We start from the raw sequence: 26,589 nt of genomic DNA, 5'->3' as shown, positions 1-26,589 counted from the left end.
TAGATGTTACCCAAGTGAATAATGATATTGTCAGAATAATTGTCTCCCAAAGTAAGATCAGTCAGTGTTTTATATAATCCTAAAAAATCTGAATATGGCTATCACACACCAGCAGTATTCTAAGAAACAGTCAATCATATGATATCTAGACATCAGAATTCAAAATTTTGACTTTTGATTGAAAGCCAAACAGGGAAGCAGATGGAGCTCCACAGTAAGTACATACAGTACAGCTTTGACTCTTATATATATATAAACATATGTATATATATAGTATGCACTTTTAAAGGCAGTGCTTTTCGGGTTTATCTTGGTATTTTACGTGAATAAAATTCTGTAGATTTCTAAGGCTGGAAGACCATGATGAGCTGGAAGACATTGCCAATGGCAGCCCAGAAAATAAGGAAAAAGCATAATGTATACCACTGTTTGCTGGGAAAACCAAACCAAACCAGAACTCAGAAAAGCACCAGTCCCCTTTTGCTTCATGGGGAGCACGACACCCAGATAAATCCTTTTTTCTCCTCTCCCCTGAGCAGAAACCCGCCTGGGGAAGGCAGACACCAAATTATCCTGCCCTTGCGGCCTGTTGAAGCGGGTAAGCAGGCTGGGGCCAGGCTCTGCGAGCGGAACGGATTTTCCGTGCGTTTGGCATAGGTTTGGTTTCTGTCACCCTGCAGCTGATTTTGTTTGTTTACAGGTTTATTAACAATCAGGCAGGCTTGAAGCGCAGCTTTAAAGACCCTCTTGGAAGCGGGCGTTTTCCCTTGGCAACCCCACCAAAAATTTTATTTGGCGCTTCGGGTAGTCAAGGGGGGCGGGTATGAAGAGATTGGGAAGGAAGGAAGGAATGAATAAATAAATAAATAAACGAAGCACACAAAGCATCTCCACATCCCCTTTATTAACAACCAGGCGGCAGCAGGCGCAGCCCCGGGCCGCGCTATCCCCGCGTCCCCTCAGCGGGGCGCATGCGCAGGGCTCGGCTCCGCCTCCCCGCCTCAGCGCGGCCCGGCCTGGGCCTGCCCTCGCGTGATGGCGGCCGCCGCCGAGGAGCCGTTCCCCTTCCACGGCCTCCTGCCCAAGAAGGAGACCGGCGCCGCCGCCTTTCTCGCCCGCTTCCCCGACTTCGACGGCCGGGGGGTGCTGCTGGCCGTGCTCGACACCGGCGTGGACCCGGGGGCGCCGGGCATGCAGGTAACGGCCGGTAGAGCGCCCTGAGTCAGCGCCGGGCAGGGCAGGGCAGGGCAGGGCCGCCCTCGGGCCGGGGTGGGCTGCTGGGGGGGGGGGGGGGGGGGGGGGTATTTCTTTATCGTTTGTTTATTAACGCTTCTTTATCGTGGAGCTTCTCCGTGGGTTTTTATGTCACCGCTGCTCGTGGGTTCTTGCCAGCGTGTTTCCAAGCAGAGGTGGCGGGGGAAGCCTCGAGAAATGGCCCCCACGCGACCCGCCTGGGTGTCGGGGCCTTTGTGTGAGCCCAGCGGCGCCGGGCTTTGCCCTTTGTTTGGCACGGGTTTTGTCTCAAGTGCCCTGGGGCAGGGACCTGGCCCTGGCGTGGGTTTAGTGCAGCATTCCTAACTGATGCTCTTCTGAGGAGTAACAGGGTTAGTGAGGAGGGCGTCTGGGGTGAGACTGGGCAGCTGCTGTGGCTGAGTTCAGTGAAGCTGGACTGAAGCTAGCCAAAAGCTAAACAAAAAGCAAACGAGCTACTCCCAGGTCTGTCCATGTCATTGATAAAGGCAGGTTTGTAGAAGTGTATGTAAATGGGATGTGCGTAGTTGTGAAGTTAAACGTGAAAGCAAAATGCCTCAGAGGTCAAAACTAGGAGTGGTGAACCAAAAAAGCATGAGTTCGTGGGCAATAAGGGGATGCTTTACTTTGGCATGGATTAAAGAAAATAGGTATGGTCAAGGCTGAGATCATGAGGGTTCATAATAATTCCTTAAAGTCTGAGGTTACCTGGTTTCTTTATCTGGAAGATAAAATATTAGGGAGTGAAGCAAAAGATTTGTAGAGAACTTTGGAAAAATAAATACAACTTCCAGTGGATGAAAGTGAATTTCAGGGGGTGTTAGCTGGATGCACATTGCTGATCTACACAATGTGGCAGCTTATTGCACAGGGTGTGGGGAATTGCAAGGGAGATGCAGGCAGTGCACGCTCTGAAACATAGCTTCATAAATGCTGCTTCAGAAGGAGGATGTCCTCACTCTTCAGTGAACCAGGCAATTTACGTTCTGCCTCCCCAGAATAAGGCGGTATCCTGGGGTGAGACAGCGTGCTGCACAGTAGGAGCAGCCATGTGGTGGCATGTGTTTTCCAGCCTTGGGATGACTTTTCCCTCCTGCCCTCTTCTCTGCTGCTGCTTTTTCTTGCTGTCTGACTTACTGCTGGTTCTCAGTGTGGCACGGGGTTAGAACTTGGAGAATTGAGTCAGTTGGTTAAAGCAAAAAGAGGGCACTATATGCAGCACGGTTAATAGGCATTGCATCTTTTAGTGGAAGTTACTGTCAATAATAATTAAAGGCCAAAGTGAGCTGTCCTGTTTTGAGTGTAGCGGGGTTCTTAGTCAAAACAAAAACAAAGGTCATGTTTTGCTGCTCTGCAGTGTCTCATTCTTAGGTAGGTTTCCTTTGCTTGCTATTTCATACTTTGGTTTGTCAACACCAGTAACATAAATGCGAAGCATGCAGTCAGTTGCCAAGAGACAGAACGATTTAGGGTATGACAGAGAAGCACCTTTATGTTTACATTCTTCCCTGGACATTTGCTGCTATACAGATGTTAGTTACTGGGCTTAACAAACCTACTTGCATCAGCTGTATTTTTTGTTGTTTTTCTTGCTTTGCTACGTAAGACGTTAATCCAATTTGTACTTATTTTCCTTTCCTTTCTGAATGTCTAGTAGCCGGTGTCCTCGAGTGAACTTTCTCACCTAGACTTCCATTGCTTTGCGCTCTGCGTGTTGCCAGCAACTCACAGTTCAGTTTGTCGGCTTCTTACATACTGTTTTCTTCCCCTCTCAGCAGAATCTGTTTCCTAGCATTATCTGCCAAATCCTGGCTCTTGATTCCTCATTAAGGCACAGTACCTGATGAAATTCTGTGTGGGCGCGGAAGTTTAATGGAGAGTTGTGGTTGTATATGTGTTGTCTTTGTTCATCCCCACCCCGTCATTTCCCTGTTGCTGCTGTTGCTTCTTGCTGTATTTCACGATAGATAAGTTGTATGGTTGGATAAAAGTATGCTCAAATGCATCTGGCTTTGCCTTTTTCATGCAGCATCATCACAGGGAGTGGTATTCCTGTACTTTTCTTATATGCATCAGCTGCCAGGATTATACATATGCTTTATTTTTGAAGTGTTCAACTTCTTCATGTGTTCTAGAGTCAGAGTTAACATGAAACCACATTTTTGAAACTTCAATAAAAATGTATAAACAACAAAATCATTCTGTAATTACCAAGTAGATTTTTTTTTCAAATGATTGTGGCAAAACCATGATAGTAAAAGTACAATTGTGCTTTTTATGGATACATTTTTTTTCAAATTTCATTGCATAGAAATTTTACATTTTTTGAATTTTATTGCGAGATGTATTGAAACATACCTCCTGTCTGTAATACATTCAGTACTTCAGGATTCTCTGATCAGACAAGGAAATTGACCAAGTTCACATTGATTTAATTTCTACCCTCGGAAATACAGGACCTGAAAAAACAGTTGAAATCTGAGTTTCACTGTAGCATTGCTATTGGTGGGCAGTACGCCAAGCAGCAGCTCATGTCCGCAGAAGAACCCATATCAGTTGCTTGCGGTGAATGACTGACTGTCTGGATCGCTGCCACTAGGAGTTGAACCTTGGACCTTTGCAACTGAAATGCTCACTTCTCTGTGGCTGACTGAAAGACTCCGATTTGTTGATTGTAATGGCGCAAGCACACGTGTGTGTTTGGATCTGCTATTCAGCGGGAAGACAAAAGAGCTGCGTAGCGTAGAAATTGCACATAGCGTTTCTGGAGTGGTTGCGAAACAACCTTCAAAACTACCCAAGCTCACTACGGCATAAATTGGTGTTCGGGCCACCTGTTGCGGTATAACTTGTCTGCTTCACACACGTCACCTCGGATTATGTTTTCGTACTTGTTTTCTTGTGCTTTGATCACTGAACAGCTTATTTTTCAACACGCCTCTAACTAAAGTGTCTGATTTGGGTAATCTGTTGCTTTATTAGTGGAGCAGCTCTTGACTTCCCTGTGAGTGGAGGCAGGCATCTGAAGGCATTAATTACAAACACAAGAAAATTTTACTTTGTGTGAAAGCCTATGCACTGAATTGCCCAAGTGTGTTTTCCCTGCTGCGTAATGCCTGTTCAGCAGATGTTTTAGAAGGTTAACGTGGTTTTAGTGGTTTTTGTAACTCAATGTGAATTTCTACAAACAGACTAGCAGTGGTGGTTTCTGCAATGAGAGCTGTTCTGTTTGTTACCTTCTGGGAAATAGGAATCAATGCCCTGTTTGTACTTGTTGCAGTTGTTTTCGACAGCTATTAAACCTGTTTTTTATTTGGGGGGGGGGGGGTGTTGGAGGGACCATTGTTTGCTGCTTTGTGTTGATTTAAACCACGGGAGTTTGAGACTTTGGAGTACTTGTCCGTATTTGTTGAGGTGTGATAAAAGCCTGATAATTGTCTTTTTGACAGCAGGAGTGATTTATGAAATTCTTTGATCGTGTTGTTCGTTTCTGGTGGCTGGAATCCACAATTCCAGAACATGATTTGTGCAAAACTACCTGCCATTTGCGTTATGTATAGGATCAAGAATATTCATAGAGCATGAAAGCAAAAGTACCAAATATTTAAGCAGTGGAAAACAGCAAGCGGTGCCACAGTCCTGAACAGGAAGCTTTTTTCCCCCTGCTTTTGGTACAGTTATTATATAGGAGATGTTTGTTTTATTTATCAATCTTTAATGCAGACCTGTAAAACTAGGTACTTATGGCCAATTCCAGTTATCCTTCAAGCAGTTACTTTTCTGCATGTGGAACAGTTTATTTGCTGAGTAAATTGATCTAATAGGTGAAGCATGTTATTACAAGAAGATAGCATTGAATATTTTTGCTGAATGTGTAAGGGTCTTAGCCATATTCTTAGTAACTGTGTAGTAGGTTCCTCTAGGCGGACGGGGGCTATAGGTATGTCAGTGGTTGCTTTATTTTGCTGTGTATCTTGTAAAAAACTGTTTGCCCTGCTAACTATATTCTTTCTCAGAAGTCATTAGAAGTCAAATGGTGTGTCGTTCTTCAATGCTATGTGATATTTTCCTTCACTTCTGAAGCTCCTTGTATTGCTCCTATCTGATCCATTTGATTCTTTCCCCTTAAAAACACATCATCGTGTCTCCCTGTGGTTGGGTAGACTTGGACTCCTTCCTAGTAGGAAAACTGGACCTGCCATAACGTCCATTGGGGCTAGTTTTCATTTAATTCGAGCAGGCTTTGAAGCTGTGTTCCTAAATTCTGCCTAGCAAGTCAGTTCTCCTTTCTCTTCACTCAGGTAAAACTATACCTTACACAGTATTAGGTGTATATATAGCTTTAGCCCTTAGCACTTCCCATTTAATAAAATATGAGACAGAGTCCTTGTAACAGAAAAATAAGATGATTATAGTCTGAGTTCATGCTAGATTTATGCTCAGTTAAGACTCCAGCTTGTAACTGCATGTAGTTCAGTACCTTTCATCTTGCTAGGTTTGTGCTGTCATTACTGTAAAACTTGGCTGGAGCAGTAGGATGAAAGCAATGTTGCTAATCACTGGAACATAAATGGTGTTTTTTGCAAATAGCAGTTTTGCAAATCAAGGGAAAATTTATAAGCCAGGAAGATAGGCGTGTTACTCTTAGCTCGAGATCTCACTGCTTTCAAGCTGTTTTTAGGTCCTTCTGTTAAAGATTAATTAGGTGGTTAATAAAGTTACTTGATATTCTTATTAACAAAAAATGAAACAAAAAAGAAATTATTTGTATGCTAGAGGCTAATTAACTGATCTTTCAATTTTTCTGTGCTTTCGTTTTCAGATTACAACTGATGGGAAGCCCAAGATAGTTGATATAATTGATACAACAGGCAGTGGTGATGTAACTACATCTACCATTGTAGAACCTAAAGACGGGGAAATTATTGGTCTTTCCGGAAGATCCTTAAAGGTGAGAATTTGTGTGGTGGTACAGAGAGGCATCTACCAGCTTTTCTCTGAATTTTACGTGGAATTGATTGTAAGAGTGAATCTGTTGGTCTCTTTTCCTGTTGTTATCAAGGATAATGGTTCTGGTCTCCTGAGGGCCTAAGCTACACCAAGATGAGAAGTTAAACACTCAGATGTTTGTCCCTGTCAAACTCTTAGTAACTCTTGATGACAGTGTTTCTCCTCGTTGATAGTACTATTAGTGCCCTATATCTCTACCTAAAATGGGGGGCTGTGTTTTGAAAGTACAGTGGGCAGCTGATAAAGATGTTTTGACTGCAGTGCCACATTAATTGATAATGATTTATGATATACATAAAGTATAGTCTGTTCTGCTAAGCTCCCTTACACAGTAGTGGTTTGGTTGTTGTTTGCTTGTATTTTGTTTGTTTGTTTGTTTGTAATGCCATTAGTTAACCTGTTTCTGCATTTTTTTTTTTTGTAGATTCCAGCAAACTGGGTAAATCCTTCAGGCAAATATCACATTGGCATAAAAAACGGTTATGACATCTATCCTAAAGCTCTTAAAGAGAGGATTCAGGTAAGAAAACACATTCTGCTTTTGGTGTATAGTCATACTTCACTGTTCTTATGTGGAAATTTTTCTGAAAAACTAGAACATGTACCAGAGGTTGAGAGGTGTTCTTAAGCTGATTGCTGTGAAGTTTGTCACATCAGGTGGTCAAGTGGTCCTCCTTAAATAGGTCCATTGAGGCAAAAAGTCTGGAAATTACTGATACCTGTCTTTCCTGTATAGCAATTGTTTACTTCCAATATTATACTGAACCTTTTAGACGTGTCTCAAATCAGAACTTGCAAATGGCTTTGTGGTCTTCATACTTTGACGTATGTATTGAGGAACAGAGTTTTATATTACAGAAGGAACGCAAGGAAAAGCTCTGGGATCCTCTTCACAGGCTGGCTCTAGCAGAGGCCTGCAGGAAACAAGAAGAATTTGATGCTGCTCATAGTTCTCCCTCCCAGGTTAGTATGCTTCTAAATAAATCATAAACTACAAATTTACAAACTTGTGCCCGGTTGAGAGGATTCGAATATTTTTATTACATGGGTGAAAGAAAGACGCTTATGATCATTTACAAGTACATCTTCTGACTGATTTTAAAATAAATGGATGGGTGGTTTGATTTGCTTAATGTTGTTGACTTGCTAAATTTGTTGTCAAATATGAAAAGAGTATTAGTTCAAATACATAGTACCATATTTTATTAAGTTTTATTTTTAATTCTAGATGGTAGCCTCAAAAAAAAAAAGTTGTTCTTAAAGTTGGAATCTTCTAAACACCCTTTCTTTTGTAATCTAAATACTTTTTCGTTGAAGTATCAGACGTTCTTTCAGGCAGTTCCGTATCATTTAACAATCTGTAGAAAAAAATAATGGCATTAAATATGATAGTTGGAAATAATTATACATGCCATGCCAAGAATAAATAGTGCATTGTTGGAGACCATTGAGCTTCTAGATGTTTGTGACTTCTGTGATAGTCCTGCATTTTTGTTGAAGTAGTGGAACAAATACATAGTGTTACAGTGATAAGCCATATTCCTTTCTGATTTATGCACAGTAATGATTTTAGAAAGATTTTAGAAATATTCTTATCTGTGTTTTTATTGTCTTGTTAGGTAAATAAGCTAATAAAGGAGGAACTTCAAAATCAAGTGGAACTGTTAAATTCTTTTGAGAAAAAATATAGTGATCCTGGCCCAGTATATGATTGTTTAGTATGGAATGATGGTGAGACCTGGAGGTAAATATCTCAGCTTGTCTAAAATGTCTTGTTTCACATGTAAACTAACAGGTTACATTAAGGAGTGTGTTAATTTTTATATCCCTCTCTTTGTAGAGGGCTTAAAATTTGCTTTAAAGTAACCCTACTATACCATGATAAAGTTTTGATCTTAAATGAAGATGAGATAGAATTAAGTCTTACTAAAATCAATACAATTCTGTGTTTAAACTTGTGGGATTTTCCTCTGAGGCAAAGAATAAAATTGCTTTCAGCATCCATTGGCAGTAGGAAATTAATAATTTAAAAAGGCATAAATTTCCCTGCACAAGCTTCAGAATGTATTATGTCATTTTTCTTGACGATTAGTGTATCATACAAACCAGTAGCTAAGACTTAAAATATTTGTGTACTGGTACTGAACAGCTAGCTTTACTAAAATTTCCTCAAAGAAAAAAAAATCCATATGCTGGCTTCACAAAGAGATTTATTTTGAATTTAGTAGCATTTGAAAATCAGTGAAAGGCTGGGTTTACACTGATCCTTATGGGTCCCTTCCAACTCAGGATAATTCTATGATTCTAGGTAAGATACCATAAACACAGGACCAGGCCTGTTCAAGTATTTGTTTTGCTCCTGTATGAAGACAGAATACCTGGAAGTATATAGCAGATGGAAAATTACCTTTTTTGTTGTTGTTGTCAACAGAGCCTGCATAGATACAACTGAGAGTGGTGACTTAACCAGCTGTACGGTACTGAGAACCTACAAAGAGGCTCAGGAATATGGATCTTTTGGAACATCTGAAATGTTGAATTACTCCGTGAATATATATGATGATGGAAACCTTCTTTCCATTGTGACAAGTGGAGGTAACTGAAAATAATGTTAAGAAAACTTCGTTGCAATGACTTAAGGCAGTTTATTAATATAGCACTCACTACTAAGGAATTAAAAATCAGTATTCAGATTTCCTGTGGTAAACCCATAAGGACATCATGTTACTAAACTTGCTTGCATTTTTGTTTCTGAAATAGTCTTTTTATCCATATGTTTGTATACATAGTGTATTTATAGTTAGTTACGCTAAGATGTTCATGTATCTTACTGGCGTACAATTAAAGTAGTGAACCGTATTTCAAATAAGTTTGTTTTTTGTTTTGTTCTGAAATATAGGGTGGTTGCTGAATTTCGTTGCTGTCCTTTGTGCTTTTATAATTTAAGAATCTTAATTAAAACATCTGTGATGTGCGCCTTAGTTTTTATTTTGATTTATCTGAACTTCTATGTGATGGCAGATGTCACTAACTGTAGCTCCAACTGCTCTCATCACATGTTTGTACATTCTGTGTACAATCCTATTTTGTTTTGGAAATATCCTGAGTGGTTAAGATAGTATGAATGTATTTGATTTTAAAAACATTCTGATTTCTTATGAAACTGTCTTATCTCAGTAGAACTACAGAAACAGTTCTGGTTTCTAAATAAGTAATAACGTTGTGAAATTCCTTTTTATAGTTACATATGGTTTTAATTCTTTTTTAAATCCCTACTATCTGGGTATTTTAGGCATAATTTTTGTAACTTTTGAGTAGGAAAAGTTGGGCCTGTCAGATAACTTCTCTTAGTGGAGTTAATTAGTTAATATTTCCTTCTCTTATCCTGTCTCCCTCAAAAGCTGTTCTTGTTTTGCAAATTGCTGTTCTTTACTGGCCTCTTGTCTCTTAGTATAATGCAACTCTATTTAAATATAATTTGTATTATAGTTCAGTAAATGAAAATGAATTGAGCAACAGTGTATTAAATTGGTATAAATAAAGTTCAATAAACATAGAGTGCTATGGCTTCTCATTTGCTCAGGAGCGCATGGAACACACGTGGCTAGTATCGCAGCTGGATACTTTCCAGAAGAACCAGAAAGAAATGGTGTCGCTCCTGGGGCTCAGATTCTTGCAATCAAGATTGGTGATACAAGACTAAGTACAATGGAAACTGGCACTGGTCTAATAAGAGCTGTGGGTATTTAACTGGATAAATTATTAATCTCAGCAGTTTAACTTAACTGTAGAATACTGTGGAACACCTTCTGCTTCAGTTGTTTATAGGTTGTTTTTTGTTGTCCTATTTTATTGCAAGCTTTAAAAAAAAAAAAGTTTTCGGACATATCTTGAGACTAGAGTTTTAGTATAGAAGGTTGTTCAAGGACTGGGGGTTTTGTTCTTTTTGGTTATATGGAAAATGACTTTATAATGTAATTTACTTCAGTCACTATGTTTTGTAGAGTTAAAAGAAATAATTCCTTTTCTGTAGATCAGTTTAAGGAAATGTTCTTTGGTTTTCCATAACTGACTTATTCTAGATTAGTATGTATTTTCATTTTTCTTTTTACTTTATTAGATGATAGAAGCAATAAAATACAAATGCGATCTTGTTAACTATAGCTATGGAGAGGCAACACATTGGCCAAATTCTGGGTAAGTGCTGCAGTGGTTAGTATAAAAAGCGTTAACAATATGTAAGTGGAATTCAAAGGTTTGGTTTTGTGTAAATGTTCTGTCAGTAAGAATGAATTGTGCAGGCCCAATTGGTTTACTCTTCTAAATATCTTCAAAAATTAACTAAACATATTGAAAGTGCTATGAATTTGTAATACAAGGAGTATTTTGGAATAGTAAAGAATTCTTTTAGTGGGAACACCACACAATCTGTGTTGGTTTTTTTGTTTGGTGTGTTGCTTTTTGTTTGTTTGGGTTTCGTATTTCACACTTTAGGTTTTCATATTTTAAACTTAATGTTGCTACATGATTGTTACTCCCTTTTAAAATAGAATATGTTTTTTGTGGGTAATTTCAGTACTGGAAACAGCTCTGCCTGATACGGGAAGCAGAGAAAAATATTCCTCTGACTGGTCCTGCAGAAATTCTGCTTAGGAATCGTGGCAGTTTTCCTATGTAGGGGGGAAAAAACCCATATTGTTGATTAAAGACTTTTCTCTTACTTTAGGAGAATTTGTGAAGTAATTAATGAAGCAGTGTGGAAACACAACGTAATCTATGTTTCAAGTGCAGGAAATAATGGTCCTTGCCTTTCTACAGTCGGATGTCCTGGTGGCACTACGTCTAGTGTAATAGGTACGTCACCACGACCTCCTCCCCAACCCATCTCACCTTCCAAAAAAAAAAAAAAAAGGATTCAGCTTCTGTCCGGTCAAGCTGTGTACTTCTGTTACATGTTTGGGATCACAAATTGATTGCTATACTAAATCTAACAAAATGTTAAAATACTACTGGCCTTCAAGATTAATCTTAAGGGAGGTATTTACAGTATGGTTAGATATAGAAATTTAGATTATCTTCTTATACTTCAAGAACTTAGCTATGCAGAAAACAGGTGGTGGAGGCAGATGATGTAGATTTGATATGTCTTTGTATAAAATTTGGAAAATAAATCTTTGTGGTCTGATCTATCTGAAGACCACAGAATGTTTCTTTTTAACTGTAACTGTCTAATCACATCGCTCGCACCTTTAGTTGTTTGTAAATGTAACTAGTAAAAATATTAGCAAGTTTGATTGTCATTTGTCTCCTGAAAAGTCTTGTAATACATTCTGAATTGTCAGAAATGCAGTTTTAGATGGTGTGTCTGCCTTGATCAGATATCCTGGTACGCTCTCCTTTTATTTGGAGTGAAGTATCTTTTTATTTTGGTTATCAGATAACCCCGTGAAATGACCTAGACAAATCCTTTCCGGATAATAATTCTTTCAGTTGCAGTGCCACTTCTGTGACAGGCTATTACTGGCTTGGCTTTTAAAGACTTGGCTTTTCAGGTGGGCTAGTATGTGTTCTTGGTATTTCAGTAGAAGACTGAGGTATAAGACAACCAAACCATGTAACTCTCAGGGGTAACTTTCCTGGTTGTAATTTTATATAAGTGCTCTGGCGCAGCATTACTGCAGTACTCAAGGTACTTGTTAAATATCTCATGCAGGCAGTACAGCAGGTAGACTTGAAGGTTTGAGAGAGACTATTTCAGGACATCTAGTAGAATTAACACTTATTGCTTCCTAAAATCTGATTTGCTGACTTGCTCTGCCAGTGAGCTTGGACAGCTGGGAACTGCATTGGCTTTGCTCTTACGGCACGTCAGCTCTTTCAATCCAGCTTCTTTGTTGTGTAACTCCAGAGACTGGATTTCTTGATCTACAGCTTGCTTCTTGTCCTCCATCTGGAGTGAACAAGATGGGTTTGTTTGAGGGGAAAAACAAAATACAGTTGGCTGGATGGCTTAGTTCATGCAGCATGGATGTGGACCATGTCAAATGTGGTTCAGTTAGCCTGGTGTGGTGGTTTCCTACAGTGGTGATAGCGCTTCAGTCGTAACAAGAACAGAGTGTACGATTTAGAACAGTCACCCTGAAAGGATGTAATGTGCTTGCTTGACGTTGTGTTTTAAGAATAAAATTTAGCGGGCTTTCAACTTATTCATTGACATATGTTAGGCTCTTTGGACTGATAAACAGGAATATAGTTACTGTCTCATTGCTATGGTAGTTGAGCTGTGTGGATGTGGCCATCTGTTTGAGGTGGAGTGGCTCTGAGCTGTGTGAACATGTGTGAATGATTTCATACAGATTGCTTTGAGGCAGCCTTGTAGTTTGTAACAGTATGAACAGCCAAAATTATTCTTCCTCTCCACCCCAAAAAGGGGGTGGGCATGTTAGTGATCTGTTGTGAAATAACTGCAGAAGGTGAATATATACTGTTTTAGTTGAGTAAAAATGAAACTTTGACATTATCTGTATTATGTAAGATTTTCTTATTGCACAGTATGGTTATCAGCGTGGCCTTTACACTTGCTTTGTAAAAAAAAAAAAAAAGAAAAAAAATATATTTGGACTTAGTGAGATGCAAAAATGTGTGTTTGTCCATTTTAAACATTAAAAAAGTGTTTGGTGATAAACTTAAAGCATTTTGTTTTTTTATTACAGCTTCAGCATACATCTAAAATGCTTTTTTTTAATAGGTGTTGGTGCCTATGTGTCACCTGATATGATGGTTGCTGAATATTCTTTGAGAGAAAAACTACCAGCAAATCAATATACTTGGTCATCCAGAGGGCCTAGGTAGGTTATGCTAAAAGAAGAAATTAATTACTTTGGGGTTCAGATTAGGTTATTCAAAGTCTAAAAATTGGTCATTAATACCAGAATGACAATATGTCTTTCCCACAGGAAGAGCTTAGGTAACCTGCTGTTCTTGGAAAGTCTTAACATGTAGGGGGCTGCAGTTAGTCCCTAATGGTTCATCTGCGCCACTCCATCATGTCACTCTCTGCCCCTGCTCCACATGGGGTCCCTCCCACTAGATGCCGTCCTTCCCAAACTGATCCTGTGGGGGCTGCCCACAGGCAGCAGCTCTCCAAGCACTGCTCCCACACGGCTCCGTACCACGGGGTCCATCCCCCAGGAGCAAACTGCTCCAGCACAGGTCCCCCATGGGTGGGTGGCAGCTCCCGCCAGACTCCCTGTTCCTGCGTGGGCTCCTCTCCATGGGCTGCAGCTCCGGCCCGGGGCCTGCTCCTGTGGGGGCAGTTTCAGAAAATTTTGACTGAGAAAACAAGCATAGCTTGATGATTAAGCTGACATTTTAAGTTGCAATTTATGTCATGCTTTGTCTTGGTTTTAATGGGTTAATGTTTTAGTGAACTAATATACTAGATGTTACCTAAACTAAATGTTACCTAAAGCTAAAATTATCTTAAGTGCACGTAAAACTTGAAAATAAAGTATGCAGAAAAAATGTTTTTCAACAATTCTGTTTTTACCCCAGCACTGATGGAGCCCTTGGTGTAAGTATCAGTGCCCCTGGAGGTGCTATTGCTTCTGTTCCAAACTGGACTCTGCGAGGAACACAACTCATGAACGGCACATCCATGTCTTCTCCTAATGCATGTGGAGGCATTGCATTAGTACTGTCAGGTAATAGGCTATAATTTTATATATAGCTGCATAATGTAAAGAGATTATAGCATTTTTTATTATTTTTTTTTTTTTTTAGAGAAAAAGAATCTTGCTTGCAAGTTTTTAATTCTTTTCCAGTAATAGCCTTATTTTTAATTTCAGGACTCAAAGCTAATGATATTCATTACACTGTTCATTCTGTCAGAAGAGCCTTAGAAAATACTGCAGTGAAAGCTGAAAACATAGAAGTATTTGCACAAGGACATGGTATTATTCAGGTACTTGCCAGCCAAAAAAAAGGAGGGGGGGAGATGAAGACCAGCATAACGGCCAGTGGAAAAGTGACAAAAAAACAAAGTTTTCTAGATGAGCTCAGACAGCTTGCTCCCATGCTACTTGATTAGCAGATTTGATTCAGAGTGAAGAAGGGAATGTAGTGGGAGGGGAAGAGGAATCAAATATTCCTCTCACTTCAGCATGCAGTTGGTTTCTTTAGAATATGTGTTAACTAGACACATTCCTAGACTGACAAAAAGGGTGTGTGGACATAAAAGTAGGTTGTGGGTTTTTGTCACCCACATACAGATGTGGATGCCTAAATTCTGTCTTAATGTCTGAAAATGTTTTTATGCTGTTGTGAGAGAGCTGAACTTGTTTTTTGTATGCAAAAGCTGGAACTGTAAGTTCTGGGCAATGCAAATAGATACCCACACTGGTTCACAAAGCGGTACAGCTGCAGTTTTGCAATGACCTTGCTGTGAGTGGGCCTGCAGAAAAATCTGGGCGTTCATTGTATCCTGTGGTCTTTTAAGTAGCTCGGAAATCTGCAGCGTAAACCTTTTTATGATAAAGGCATTGTGAATGACACTGTCCCTGTGCATAAGCTGAGGCTCTTAAAGAGCTGCTGCTATGTTTGCCTGCAGTCACTTCTATCCTAGCCAGACAGAGGTACTGAGATTTTTCTTTCATGCTTAATGATGCCAGATATTAAGAGCTTAACCCTAAACTCATGTTCTTCTGATGCTAGAACCCAGTAGCTGATGCCTTCTAAATATATCTGTAATGCTGAGATTTGTACACAAGGCAGCATATTGGTGGCCATATCAAATAAAAACCTTGCCAAAGAAAAATGAAATGCAGCAGTTGCGTCTTACGATTTACTAATCTGTGGTAAAAGCATGTGTTAAAATGTGGTTAAAACTGTGACCTGGGAGACTGAGGCTATACTGCATCTGCTTGTTTCAGAGGAGAGTCCCCTAATCTCATGAAGGTAGCTTGCTGAAGTATAAGAGTGTAAGATTTTTGGAGTCAGTAGAATAGAAAGCAAGATATAGAAGGGTCTCTTTTCAAAACAAAAAGATGACCTTGTTATCTGAGTTTAAGAGAATAAACAGTCAAATGCTTATTTCACATCCTTATATAAAACTTACATGGGCATCCCATCTTGTTTGTATGTTCAAGTGTTTAACTTACAGTACTGTATAAAAGGTTTAAATGCTTGACTAGTTTTTGCTCCATGTATGAGCAATGAAGTGGTATTGTAGAACTGGACCTATGTCTTCAGAGTCATCTCTGGAAACCTTTGCTGTGCATCTTCTGATGAATTTATTGCAAAGGGAATTTGTCGTATTGTTCCTTTAAATGTTCTCGACTATTTCAGTGTTCCATATGGCAGCTGCATGCTGAAAGTTTTGTCTCATTTTAGTATTGAATATCATGTAATGTAGAATTAGTATGAGCCTAATAGGCAGTGTGTTAGTTATTTCACTGCTTGTTGCTACAGTTGATGAATGCTGCATGTAGCAGATAATATGCAATCAAGTTGAAATGCATTAATTTAGAATGTGTTCTAACAGGTTGATAAAGCCTATGACTACCTCATTCAGAATTCATCATTCACAAGTAACATAGGCTTTACTGTTACTGTTGGAAGCAATCGTGGAATCTACCTCAGAGACCCTGCCCAGATAGCTGCACCTTCTGATCATGGGGTTGGCATAGAACCTGTCTTTCCTGAGAATACAGGTAAGAAAGAGCTTGTTTTGTATGAGGAAAAAATGGAATGTAATCTTTAAACAAAAAAAGCCATGACAGTGAGGAGTGGTAGAAGTCTTGTACTATAGAAGGAAAAAATGCAATTCTAAATTTGTTGGTAGATAAAAGCAAGCAAGTGAACAACTTTCCCATTTAATCTTAGATATTTAATTGTAACACTCTTGTGTTTCTGATGAGATCTGTTGCTTCAAGCTTCCTCTCACTGAAAAAAGGTATCTCTGCTCTAAAAAAAGTTTGAAGTGAAATTGTGGGACACTGGAAAAATACAGAAAAATCATCAAATATTATTAATGTTTCCTGAAATTGTAGAACTTGGGAGATATTTTTGCAGATAACTCTTGACAAAGAATTTACAGAAGAACTTAAGTAATCTCTGGATATTTAAAGACCACAAATTCTAGCTTTGCATTTCATTCACTAGCTATTAGTGGATCAGCATACACATACCTCAAAATAATACAGGAATTGATACACATTTTAGTTATTTATTGATAGGATAAGGAACTTGTGCCAGTCAAAATAGGTTTGACATCTTTTTTCCATAAACTGGTTTACCATGCTCTATTTTACTAAATAACACCTGGGACTCACCTCCATGAGAAATGGAGTTGTATCTTATTCAAAAAATGAACTATGTGAGAGCTTGTTACTGAAGTTAGTTCTTCTCCTAAAAACCAGTGATTCAGAAGAAGGTTGGCATGTGACAGTGTGGTGAATTTATTTAGGAGAAGAGATAATGTGAATAAGACAGGTTACTGACTCAGAGTACCATAGTTGTTTGATCCATTGCATTGCAATCAATATTTTTTTTAAATTGACAATATGACACTGAGAAATAAAATAGTTACATACTATAATGTGTAAATATACACATCATGCTCTTCTGTAGGAAGCAAATCTGAAAACGTAGTTAGATACATGTATTTGTAATGGGTGACTGGCTTGCAGCATGATATTGTTTCCCTTGTACTTGTCCTTTTGGCCATTTCTGTGCTGTCTGGTGTCTTCAAGGAGAATAAGTTTGAGAGGGTTTAGTAGGACATTAAGGAAGACTCATCTACTCAGTTTGTCTGTTGAAGTTCTCTTTGAGCTCTTACCGCTTCTGAGGTACCTCTGTGGAAGGCACATCTGATAATAGAGAACTCTTTTCTGTACCTCACAAAGATGCAATGAAGTTAAATGTGAAGTTAAATATCTGAATGTTAAGCTAAGGTCAATTAAAACAAATAAAAAGCTTTCTAGATTTTAAACATCATTAATTTTTAGAGCAGGATAAAGGTGATTCTATTCAATAAAACACCTAAACTCCAGGGCCACGTGTTTTTATAGAAGCTATGCTTTAACCCATGGTTGTTTCGACACAGAAGCTGATGCACAAAATCAGCTAAATAGACTGTTTGCAAAGTCAGTCTATATTATGGCAGTAATTCTTTTAATAAGCATAAACCCTCACTTAGGTTGCTCTGTAATGTAATTTGATAATTAGTGTAACCTTTAGAATGTGTGTAGTTGATGTAGTTGGTTTTTATTTTATTTCTGTACATTAGGCAAGACTTTGCATCTATGTAAGAGTACTTATACCTGCTTCCAGGCTATGTTATAGGAAACTGAAGTATTGCTTACTGGCTGAGGTTTGACTGTTTTGGTAAGAGATGATAATCAATGTTCTTTTTTGGAGAATCTGACTTCAGGGGACTAAGGAATTTGTTTGAGATGGGTACATTTTAATGGCAAATATTGTTACAGTAGAGTATGAGTACATAACTTGTTAATGAATTGTTTTTAATTTGTTTCTTGGCAGAAAACACTGAAAGAATATCTCTCCAGCTTCATTTAGCTTTAACTTCAAATGCACCATGGGTCCAGTGCCCTACTCATTTAGAGCTTATGAACCAGTGTCGACACATTAATATTCGTGTGGATCCACGTGGACTGAGAGAAGGAGTACATTATACGGAGGTATTAAAATACTGGTATTCTATTTAAGACTGTATGCTCTTCCATTTTCACATTGCCTCTATCAACTTTTTTTTAGAAGTAATTTTAAGGAAATAAAAGCTTTATGCTTCATGAAACAGAAATGCTGCCACACTCCATATTATACAGGCTGAATTCAGGGTTCAGCAGCAGTTACTTTATACAACTTCGCACGGCAGATCTGAAGAAGATTTTAAGTATCTCTGTTTAAAAAATAAAAGTGTATACATGGAAATAAATTACTAATTTGTTCTCTATGTATAGTTTAATCTCTGACAATTCAAAACACCCTGCAACTAAGTCAAGTGGTTCAATATTGTCTCCTGTAATTTCATTTTGACCAAAGATTTTAAGTGGCTGTATCTTATTTTGTCAGGTGTGTGGATATGATACAGCAACGCCTAATGCAGGTCCTCTGTTCAGAGTTCCAATAACAGTTGTCATACCAACAAGGTCAGTAAATCTAAGTTTTACTTTCTCTTTTTTTTTTTTTTTAAGTTTAGTTTTGTGTACCAGTTTACTTCTGTCATTTATTTCACCTTCTTCCTCTAGGAGTTCTTGAATTTACTACTAACACTGATAGGGAAGGGAGCAGAGCTCTGGAAAGTTTCTTGCAACAGGCTTGGACACCAGTAGTGTTTGCTTTTTGTTTTGGTCTTGGCAACCAGAAGGCAGCATGTTCTTGATCACAATAGCAGGAGTTTTCTGATCAATCAGAATAATTTCTGACTTTTTCAAAAGTATATTCTTTGGCATTCATCAGTCGGAGCTTGTTTTTTCACTTCTAGCTGATGGACTAGAGTCTGTAAAGGCAGTGGACGTTATTTGGCAGGTGGAAATTGAGATGAACTTCCACCATAACCTTAATACACAAAATTTAGAGTTAGTATTGTGTTATGGCCCTAACTGTTTTAAACACGTCAACGATTGTGATAAGGAAGGAGAGATTATTGAACTTATTCAGTGAACAATCTGCTCAGAGGAAGAAATAAAAACTTTTCTCTAACTCATTCACAGAAATACTACTACTCACATGCCTTTGCTCCCTTCAGTGGAAAGTCACTCAACCATGAAATTCAATTTCATTGAAAACTTTTGTTTTTTATGCTTAAGTACAGCTGTGTTTCTGGCTGGGGAGACCGGGGAGAAAGTATCTACATAATGTGGTGGAACAGATGTTTTAAATTGTTCAGGTGCGTTGTGCTGTTAGATCCTGTACTAGTACAGTTCTTGTACGCTTAACAGAAAGAATGGGGGCAATTACTACATTTTGGACACTGAACAAATAGAAGCTAGAAAAACAAATATCGTGAATAATGTCTGAGGAGAAATTTAAAAACACTTTGGGACCTCACTAACTTGCTAACATGTCTCTGTGAAGCTGTGAGTGGGCAGTATTCCATTTCTTAAGTTATTAAGATGAGTGATACTGTTCTGTAGAGTGTAGTAATATACCCTGCGCTGTGCTGGTGTGGCCTTGCCCCTAAGTACTGTGTGCAGTTTTGGGTGCCACAAAATAAGAAAGACATGAAACCATTAGCATCCTAAGGAGGGCTATAAAGATGGTGAAGGGTCTAGAGGGGAAGAGGTATGAGAAGCAGTTTGAAGTCCCTTGGTTTGTTCAGCCCAGAGAAGAGGAGGCTAAGGGTAGGCCTCATGGTGGCCTGCAGCTCCCTTATGAGGGGAGTGGAGGGGCAGGCGCTGAGCTCTGCTCTCTGGAGACAGTGACAGGGACCCAAGGGAATGGCATGGGGCTGGGACAGGGGAGGGTCAGGCTGGGTGCTAGGGAAAGGTTCTGCACCCAGAGGGTGATCGGGCACTGGGACAGGCTGCCAAGGGCAGTGGTCACAGCACTGAGTGAGTCAGAGTTGAAGAAGCATTTGGACAATGCTCTCAGAGACATGGTGTGATTTTTTTGGGTGGTCTTGTGTGGAGCCAGGAACAGGACTTGGTGATCCTTTTGGTCCCTTCCAACTCAAGATATTCTATGCTTCTATGAGTATCAGTGATAGCCTCAAAAGGAGCGTCACCTAACATTGACCACAGGCTCAATTTTTTCGCCTTTCTAAATCTGTTTTGCTTAAACTCAGCTTTTTTTTTCTTTTTTTTTCTGGGGGGGAGCTGAGGACTGAATATCCTCAATGTTATAAATGGCTCAGGATTCAAATTAGGATTAAATAAAAAAATAGGATTTATTAAAAGAATATAAAGGAATAGAGGTAAGCAAACAGCGCTGGGTGCACCGGGAGTCTCTGCTCCACCAGGACGCGCACCAGTTACATCAAGCAGCTGATTTTTATGCACCTAGACTAATACATATTCATTACTACTTCTAAAAAAAATAGATTATTATAATTAGCTTCCGGGGTCCAGTTCCTCCTACTGGAGCATGCGCATCAGTCTCCTCTGGGGGTCTCTAGGGGTCTTTCATGCTGAAGGCTCGTAGTCTTCCTCTCACCCTTTGTACTTACTCGGCACTATTCCAAGTTTATGGAACACTCTCTGTACACTCTCCACAGGTCTTGTCTCCCAACCGTCCTTCAGCTTCTTTTTTCTTCCTCTTAATCTCTTGGCCCCCCCTGGCCAGATACCAAGGATCCACATAGTATCTCATAACAGGCACTAGTTGTTATCAGTTGTTCTGAAACTCCCAGACATCAAACACAAACAGCTTTCTTATTTGATGCTTCACGAGTAATTAAAACATTCTTCCCCAGCCATTCACAGACACATCTATAGCAGTGTTAAGTTAATCTCGAAGAAGACAGGAAAAAAGGCTGTAACTGTTAGAAATAGAAGTCCGGAATAACAAAAGCAAACAGGTTCACAAATTTAAGGAGTGTTTTCTGAAGACGTGATAAATTGACTAGAATGAGGGGGAGACTGGGACACACTGCATCTGTGGTTCAAGAACTAAATTGCCAGTGCAGGGCCCAGAGGCAGACAGGATTCAAACAGAATTATTCTTTATGGACACAAATTTATGGACACGAATTGGAATTGTTAAAACATTCCTCACACTCAATTATAGTCTTGTTTGGAGAGTTTTTTTATTTGAAATTACTTTTTTTTAGAAAAAAAATGCTTCACAGCTTGTTTAATTACTACTGTTTTCTTTTTGATGTACAGAGTAGATGAATCATCAAGCTATGACCTTGCATATACAGACGTTCATTTTAAACCTGGTCAAATCCGAAGGCATTTCATTGATGTTCCCCAGGGAGCTACATGGGCTGGTAAGGAAAACGAGCATATTGATTAAATAAGAGATGACATCTGTTACAGTTGACAGAGTTGATCTACAATCATTCCAATTTCTGCCTAAGAAAGAACTTAAGCATTTGATCCATGAGTATGTGAAATCTGTATTTGATTCTAAGCTCTTACAGCAGTGATTTTTTGGGGAGGGTTATCTCATGTTTTCTGTTATGGTGGAATATAATCTTCATCTTTTAGAAATGAGCAAATACAATCTGTGTGCCTGGTTTTTAGTGTTTATGGCCATAGCATTGAAAGATAGCTTAATGTAAGGTGATGGATAAGGAGCTCATAATTCTGCAAGGAGAAAAAAGAATCTTTCATTTGGACTGAAGTTTACTGATAAAACTTAATTTGAAATTCAGCAGCCATCTGTGCTATACAGTTTTATAACTTGTACTATCTGCTTAGTTCATAACATCTAGTTGAGTAATGTTTCTTTTAACTGATCTCTCTGAACTTAGTTTTCCTTAGGGTTCTTAGTAAATAACTGGTAGGTAGATAAGCATAATTCACGTATGAATATTTTGTATGTTATGCAGTACATACTTTGGTACCGCATAACTTCTAAAACCATGAGTATCTTGTGAAAATATCTTGTGAATTTTGTGTTGAATCTCCATTTCCCATCTAAAATTCATGGATGTTGAAGCAAAACCTTTCTTTTTCATCTAGAAGTGACAGTATGTTCGTGTTCATCTGATGTGACTGCAAAGTTTGTGCTTCATGCTGTTCAGCTAGTGAAACAAAAAGCATATAGAAGTCATGAGTTCTATAAATTTTCATCCTTACCTGAAAAAGGATCAGTGACTGAAGCATTTCCTGTCTTAGTAAGTTACGTTGGTGGGGTGGGAGGAAGAGAGTGTTGTAGCTTTTGCTGTTGTTGTTTGGTTGATGCTGATGATTAAGAAAAAAGACCAAGTCTTACATTTCTTATAGTAGTGAATGTATCTGTTTCTTCATTTTGAAAAGGTCTCTAACAACTCCCTGACGTTTTTTAATTATCCCGTGTTGCCATTCATTCTCTCTTCAGTTTTACTGCTTGTTTATACAGACTAGTTTTTCCCTTTCAAACAGGGGCTGTAACTTGTTGAAGAAAGAGTTCAGCATATGCTGAACTCTTATGATTATGGTGATAATCTCCTTGATGTTGAGGTCAAGTAATACTGGGTAGCATTTATTGCTTAGATACAGTAGACTTACCTTGGATAATGCTAGTTCAAGAGTCTAAAACAAAAATGGGCTGTTCAGTTATGTGAATGATCAAGTCCAGTGCTTAAGTTTTTCCCCCCTTTCACTGCTTAACTGAGAGGTGTAGCTCTAAACCCTAAGAGAGGTTGTAATTTCTGTTCAGTCCTGTACCGTGAAAAAGTCAAGAGGAAGGCACTAAGCTTCGTTCATCCCACTGACTGATTGTGAATTAATTTATTGTGTTTAAAACAACCAGAAAAACAGTGCCAACAAAAAACATCCCTAACTTCACGTTTTCTTGAGATAGAGAGCACTATCTCTTTTTCTGATATGCATTGACATCCCCTATAAACTAACTTGTCTGCCTAATTTGAAGAGTAGGAAAGGAAGATGTTACATATAAAAGCTGTATACCTTCCTTTGTAGCATATACCCCTGGTACATTTCATTTTAATGGGAGCAATTGGACATACTCTTTTGTTAGAACTGTCTTGTATTTTCTGGATCAAGTGTAATGTCTGGTTTGCTACCATACAAACCAATATAATTGGTGTAAATTGGGCATGATAGGGTCATCTTTGAGTCATATTCCATTTTTTTTTTTGTTTTGGGCAGAGGGAGGCTGGGGTGAGTAAAAGAAGAGACTTTGTGTCTAACCTTGCATTTTTGTTACACAGGCTGGAAAAACCATTGAATTTTGTGTTGCTCGGTGGTGGGCAAGCCTTAGCGATGTTAGCATTAATTACACAATTTCTTTTCATGGTGTACTTTGTGCTACTCCGCAGCTAAACATGGTAAGTTTTCCAGAGCGTTTATTTAAAATTATTCTGAAGTCTCTGACAGAATTTAAAAAAAAAAAAAAGTTTTTCCTCGTTCTTGCCTCTATTTAAGTAGACTAAAAGCATGGTTATACATGAGATGCATGTTTTCTCTTAAAATTAGATAAATAGGAGCTTAGGCCCCCACAAATGCCCAGTACCATTAGTTATGAGTCTTTTAAGCTTTTTCGTTATGAATCACTGGAGAGAAGATTAGAGAGGGGAAAAAAAAAAGCACCAGTAGAAAGGACATACTAAAATGTTCTTACTGCAACTATTGCATATGTATGTTTGTGTGAAGAAACTTTGCTGGGATCACAGTTCTTGTATTTGATTGTCTAGACCGCCATTGCTAAAGCACAATACTCTGAATAATATTTTCAGAATAAAATGTCATTAAAAGTTATTTTCCACTCTGTTTGGTGTTGTATCAAGATGTGCCAGTTGGTTTGAGATTCATTGTTCAGGGCAGTTAAAGGTACAGTGGATGGGCAGTATCATGACTCCATGGTTCTGTGATACCAAAGAACTGAAAAATTGTGAGAAACATCAGTATCATGTTACTTAAAGTACTTTGTCTCACTGCTGTGTTGTTTGCTGTCTTGTGCAGTGTGTTTTGGCTTGACTTTCTCTCCCTTAAGAGAGGGGCACTCTGAGGGCTGAGCTGTACGACCTGCAAGAAGCAGCACCATGCCTATTTCTCCTTGCTACTTTTTTTTTTTTTAATCTAAGGGTCAGAGCAAATTAGACCTGTACCACAGGTGAGGTTGAATGCATTCATGCTCTAAGAGCTGAGTAACTTTGGGGGTGGTGGGGAAAGGTTGCATTGCACTAAGGTACCAGATCTTGAATTAGAGCAGGACGAAGAAGAGGTGGTGTGGGTGTCGTACATGACAGCCTTTTTACTAAAGCAAGTTCAAGCTCCTCCTATGCCAGCAGTATCAGACCAGCTGAAAAGTGGCTAATAGATAGTCTTGAACCAAAAGTCTGTTATATTTTTTTTTTCCTACTGATATGTTGTTTTTTTATGTTCTAGTGAATCTGTTTTTGTAAAATAGAGATAGGGTTGTGACACTTTCAAACTCACACACTATTACTTCTAGTGTTGATAAATAGATCTTGTATTGTGTTTTCAAAGGATATATTGAATGGTCCACATCTGATGTTACAGATGCATGAAAGCATAACTGTTATGTATTCTTTCTTTAGCATGCTTCAGAAGGCATCGTACGATTTGATGTTCAGTCCATGTTGAAGTATGAAGATATTGCTCCATGCATAAATCTGAAAAGCTGGGTTCAAACTCTCAGGTACAGTTTCTGGGAAAAGTGGCAAAGCTGTTAGAATGTGGCTAAAATAGTCACAAATTAAAAGTGACAGCTAGAGTAACAAGAATATTCTTACATAGTTTGGAAATTTTATTAAATATTTCAGCACTTTCTTTTTTCGGTTCCTTTTAGCTGTGAAAAAAAATGGACAATTATGGTAACTTCTTCCATATAAGTTATTTTTCTTGAGCCAAATTTAAAAGAAATTACAAAAACTTTCTGGTGCTTCTAAACGAGAGACAGAGGTAAAAGGCATATTAAGATCTAAAAAAACAAATTCTACTGAGTTATTTGGTGTCTTTTTTTTTTTTTTTTTTTAAGCAGGTATTTCAGATCCTGCCTAAGTTTGACCTGGGAAGATTGTTTTCTCTCTTTTTTGTTTGATTGGAAGTTTTTTTTGTAGGCTAGGCTCTGTATTTTGTGTTTCGTCTGTTATCAGTTGTGGCAGTTTGACACATGCTGATTTTGAGGAAAAGGTGTTTGTTTTTTTTTTTTAAATTACTAACAATTGGAAAATTACTAACAACAGCATTAACTAAAGTTGGTAGTTTCAGAAGGAGAAAGAAATGCTATACTTTTGAGTATGGATTAAAGTAAGGGGATAGAGGATGCTGAATGGCTTCTTATTAGGTTTCTAAATTTCAAGTGATTGGAAGCAGGGTTGCACACAAAGAGCTGAAAGTATCCTAGAGAAATTTCATTAATGTCATTAAAGGTTGTCAGAATAGTATGTATGAAATGTAGTCTTATATAGGCCACCTTAATTCTCCAGTTCCTTTATTTCCAAACCAGTGGTTTTCTTATTTTTAGCTGGTGTTCTTCAGTGATCATTATCTGAGGTGTTTGTGCTTCTTTGAACAATAGCTTGTCCCAACTGTTTCTGAGTTTCTATGTAGGCAATATGCATTTATGTTTTTCCTTTGTGGTATTACTAGGATTTCTTGTATAAATTCTCTTTGGACAAAAATTTCTTGTAGCAAACAATTATCAACAACTTACTGTGTCTTCTAATTACTATGACACTGATCTTTCAATCTGTGAATAAATGTGCTGATTGCAACACACATACGGGAGTTGTATAGCAACCTGTTTTTTTGTCTTAATCCTGAAGTCTCTCTTTTCCTATTTGTTTCTTAAGGCTTTTAATTTTGGACTTAGATGTGCTTGCTGAGTTCTGTTCATTTGTTTTTTGGCGGTGTCCATAATGTTTCTAAGTCATCTTTTTAATTGACATTCATTTTAACTGGAAAACTTATAATGCTTAGGTAGTTAGCATTTCTTAAAATACTGTTATCACATATGCTGTGCTATGTACTATTAGATGTGCTTCAGAATCTATTTCTGCTTAAGCAATACAGATTTTGACAACAGATACACATTGCTTAATAATGCCTTCTGTTTTTTTATTTAAACTGCAGACCAGTGAGTGCAAAAATAAAACCTTTAGGATCCAGAGATATTTTACCAAATAATCGTCAACTGTATGAGATGATTTTGACCTATAACTTCCATCAGGTAAAGTTTATGCTTGTTTTTTTCAAGTTGTTAATGAACACATAACGTGCTTTCCAAAAGCAAGTTTTAACTTCACCTTTCTGTCAGAAATGAAGTCGAGATTTAAGCTCTAGAGTCCCTACATTAGTAACTTTAACTCGGTTGTCTTTAGAATCTAGCGTGTCTTGAAATGACTTCAGGTCAGCTCTCTTCTTGAATATGTGTAATAATTATACTTGTGTTATTCAATAGTGGATGAAGTATTTTGAACTTTCTTTTCATAGCCAAAGAGTGGAGAAGTAACTCCAAGCTGTCCACTTCTTTGTGAATTGCTGTATGAATCTGAATTTGACAGTCAATTGTGGATTATTTTTGACCAGAACAAAAGACAGATGGGTTCAGGAGATGCCTATCCACACCAGGTACAGAGTTATATATTTATTTTACCTTTTGTTTTCTGCACAGTGTGAAAGCTTCATTTTTTTTTTTCTACTTTTCAAGCTGTTAGCTCCTAACAGTTTC

General features: G+C 38.3%; 1 protein-coding gene across 2 annotated transcripts in view; it reads left to right on the top strand.

The window, feature by feature from the left end:
- Positions 1 to 975: 975 nt before the first annotated feature.
- TPP2 (tripeptidyl peptidase 2) overlaps positions 976 to 26,589 on the top strand; it is a 47,545-nt gene continuing 21,931 nt past the window's right edge. Inside the window, exons 1-21 of one of the 2 annotated variants that reach the window (XM_038173427.2) lie at positions 976 to 1,197; positions 6,074 to 6,202; positions 6,686 to 6,781; positions 7,120 to 7,224; positions 7,881 to 8,005; positions 8,693 to 8,856; positions 9,845 to 9,999; positions 10,382 to 10,458; positions 10,988 to 11,115; positions 13,010 to 13,109; positions 13,816 to 13,964; positions 14,109 to 14,224; positions 15,803 to 15,971; positions 17,803 to 17,960; positions 18,355 to 18,431; positions 21,108 to 21,214; positions 21,912 to 22,066; positions 23,105 to 23,221; positions 24,455 to 24,555; positions 25,992 to 26,088; positions 26,352 to 26,489. In XM_038173427.2, the coding sequence (XP_038029355.1) occupies positions 1,036 to 1,197; positions 6,074 to 6,202; positions 6,686 to 6,781; positions 7,120 to 7,224; positions 7,881 to 8,005; positions 8,693 to 8,856; positions 9,845 to 9,999; positions 10,382 to 10,458; positions 10,988 to 11,115; positions 13,010 to 13,109; positions 13,816 to 13,964; positions 14,109 to 14,224; positions 15,803 to 15,971; positions 17,803 to 17,960; positions 18,355 to 18,431; positions 21,108 to 21,214; positions 21,912 to 22,066; positions 23,105 to 23,221; positions 24,455 to 24,555; positions 25,992 to 26,088; positions 26,352 to 26,489 (2,625 nt within the window). In that variant the 5' untranslated portion in view covers positions 976 to 1,035. The remainder of the gene's footprint in view (positions 1,198 to 6,073; positions 6,203 to 6,685; positions 6,782 to 7,119; positions 7,225 to 7,880; positions 8,006 to 8,692; positions 8,857 to 9,844; positions 10,000 to 10,381; positions 10,459 to 10,987; positions 11,116 to 13,009; positions 13,110 to 13,815; positions 13,965 to 14,108; positions 14,225 to 15,802; positions 15,972 to 17,802; positions 17,961 to 18,354; positions 18,432 to 21,107; positions 21,215 to 21,911; positions 22,067 to 23,104; positions 23,222 to 24,454; positions 24,556 to 25,991; positions 26,089 to 26,351; positions 26,490 to 26,589) is intronic. The other variant, XM_038173428.2, reaches the window with a different exon arrangement.

This window comes from Anas platyrhynchos, chromosome 1, assembly GCF_047663525.1.
Source record: "Anas platyrhynchos isolate ZD024472 breed Pekin duck chromosome 1, IASCAAS_PekinDuck_T2T, whole genome shotgun sequence".
Classification (NCBI taxonomy): domain Eukaryota; kingdom Metazoa; phylum Chordata; class Aves; order Anseriformes; family Anatidae; genus Anas; species Anas platyrhynchos.
Note: the sequence above shows the minus strand (reverse complement) of the source record. Positions and strands in the feature narration are given on the sequence as shown.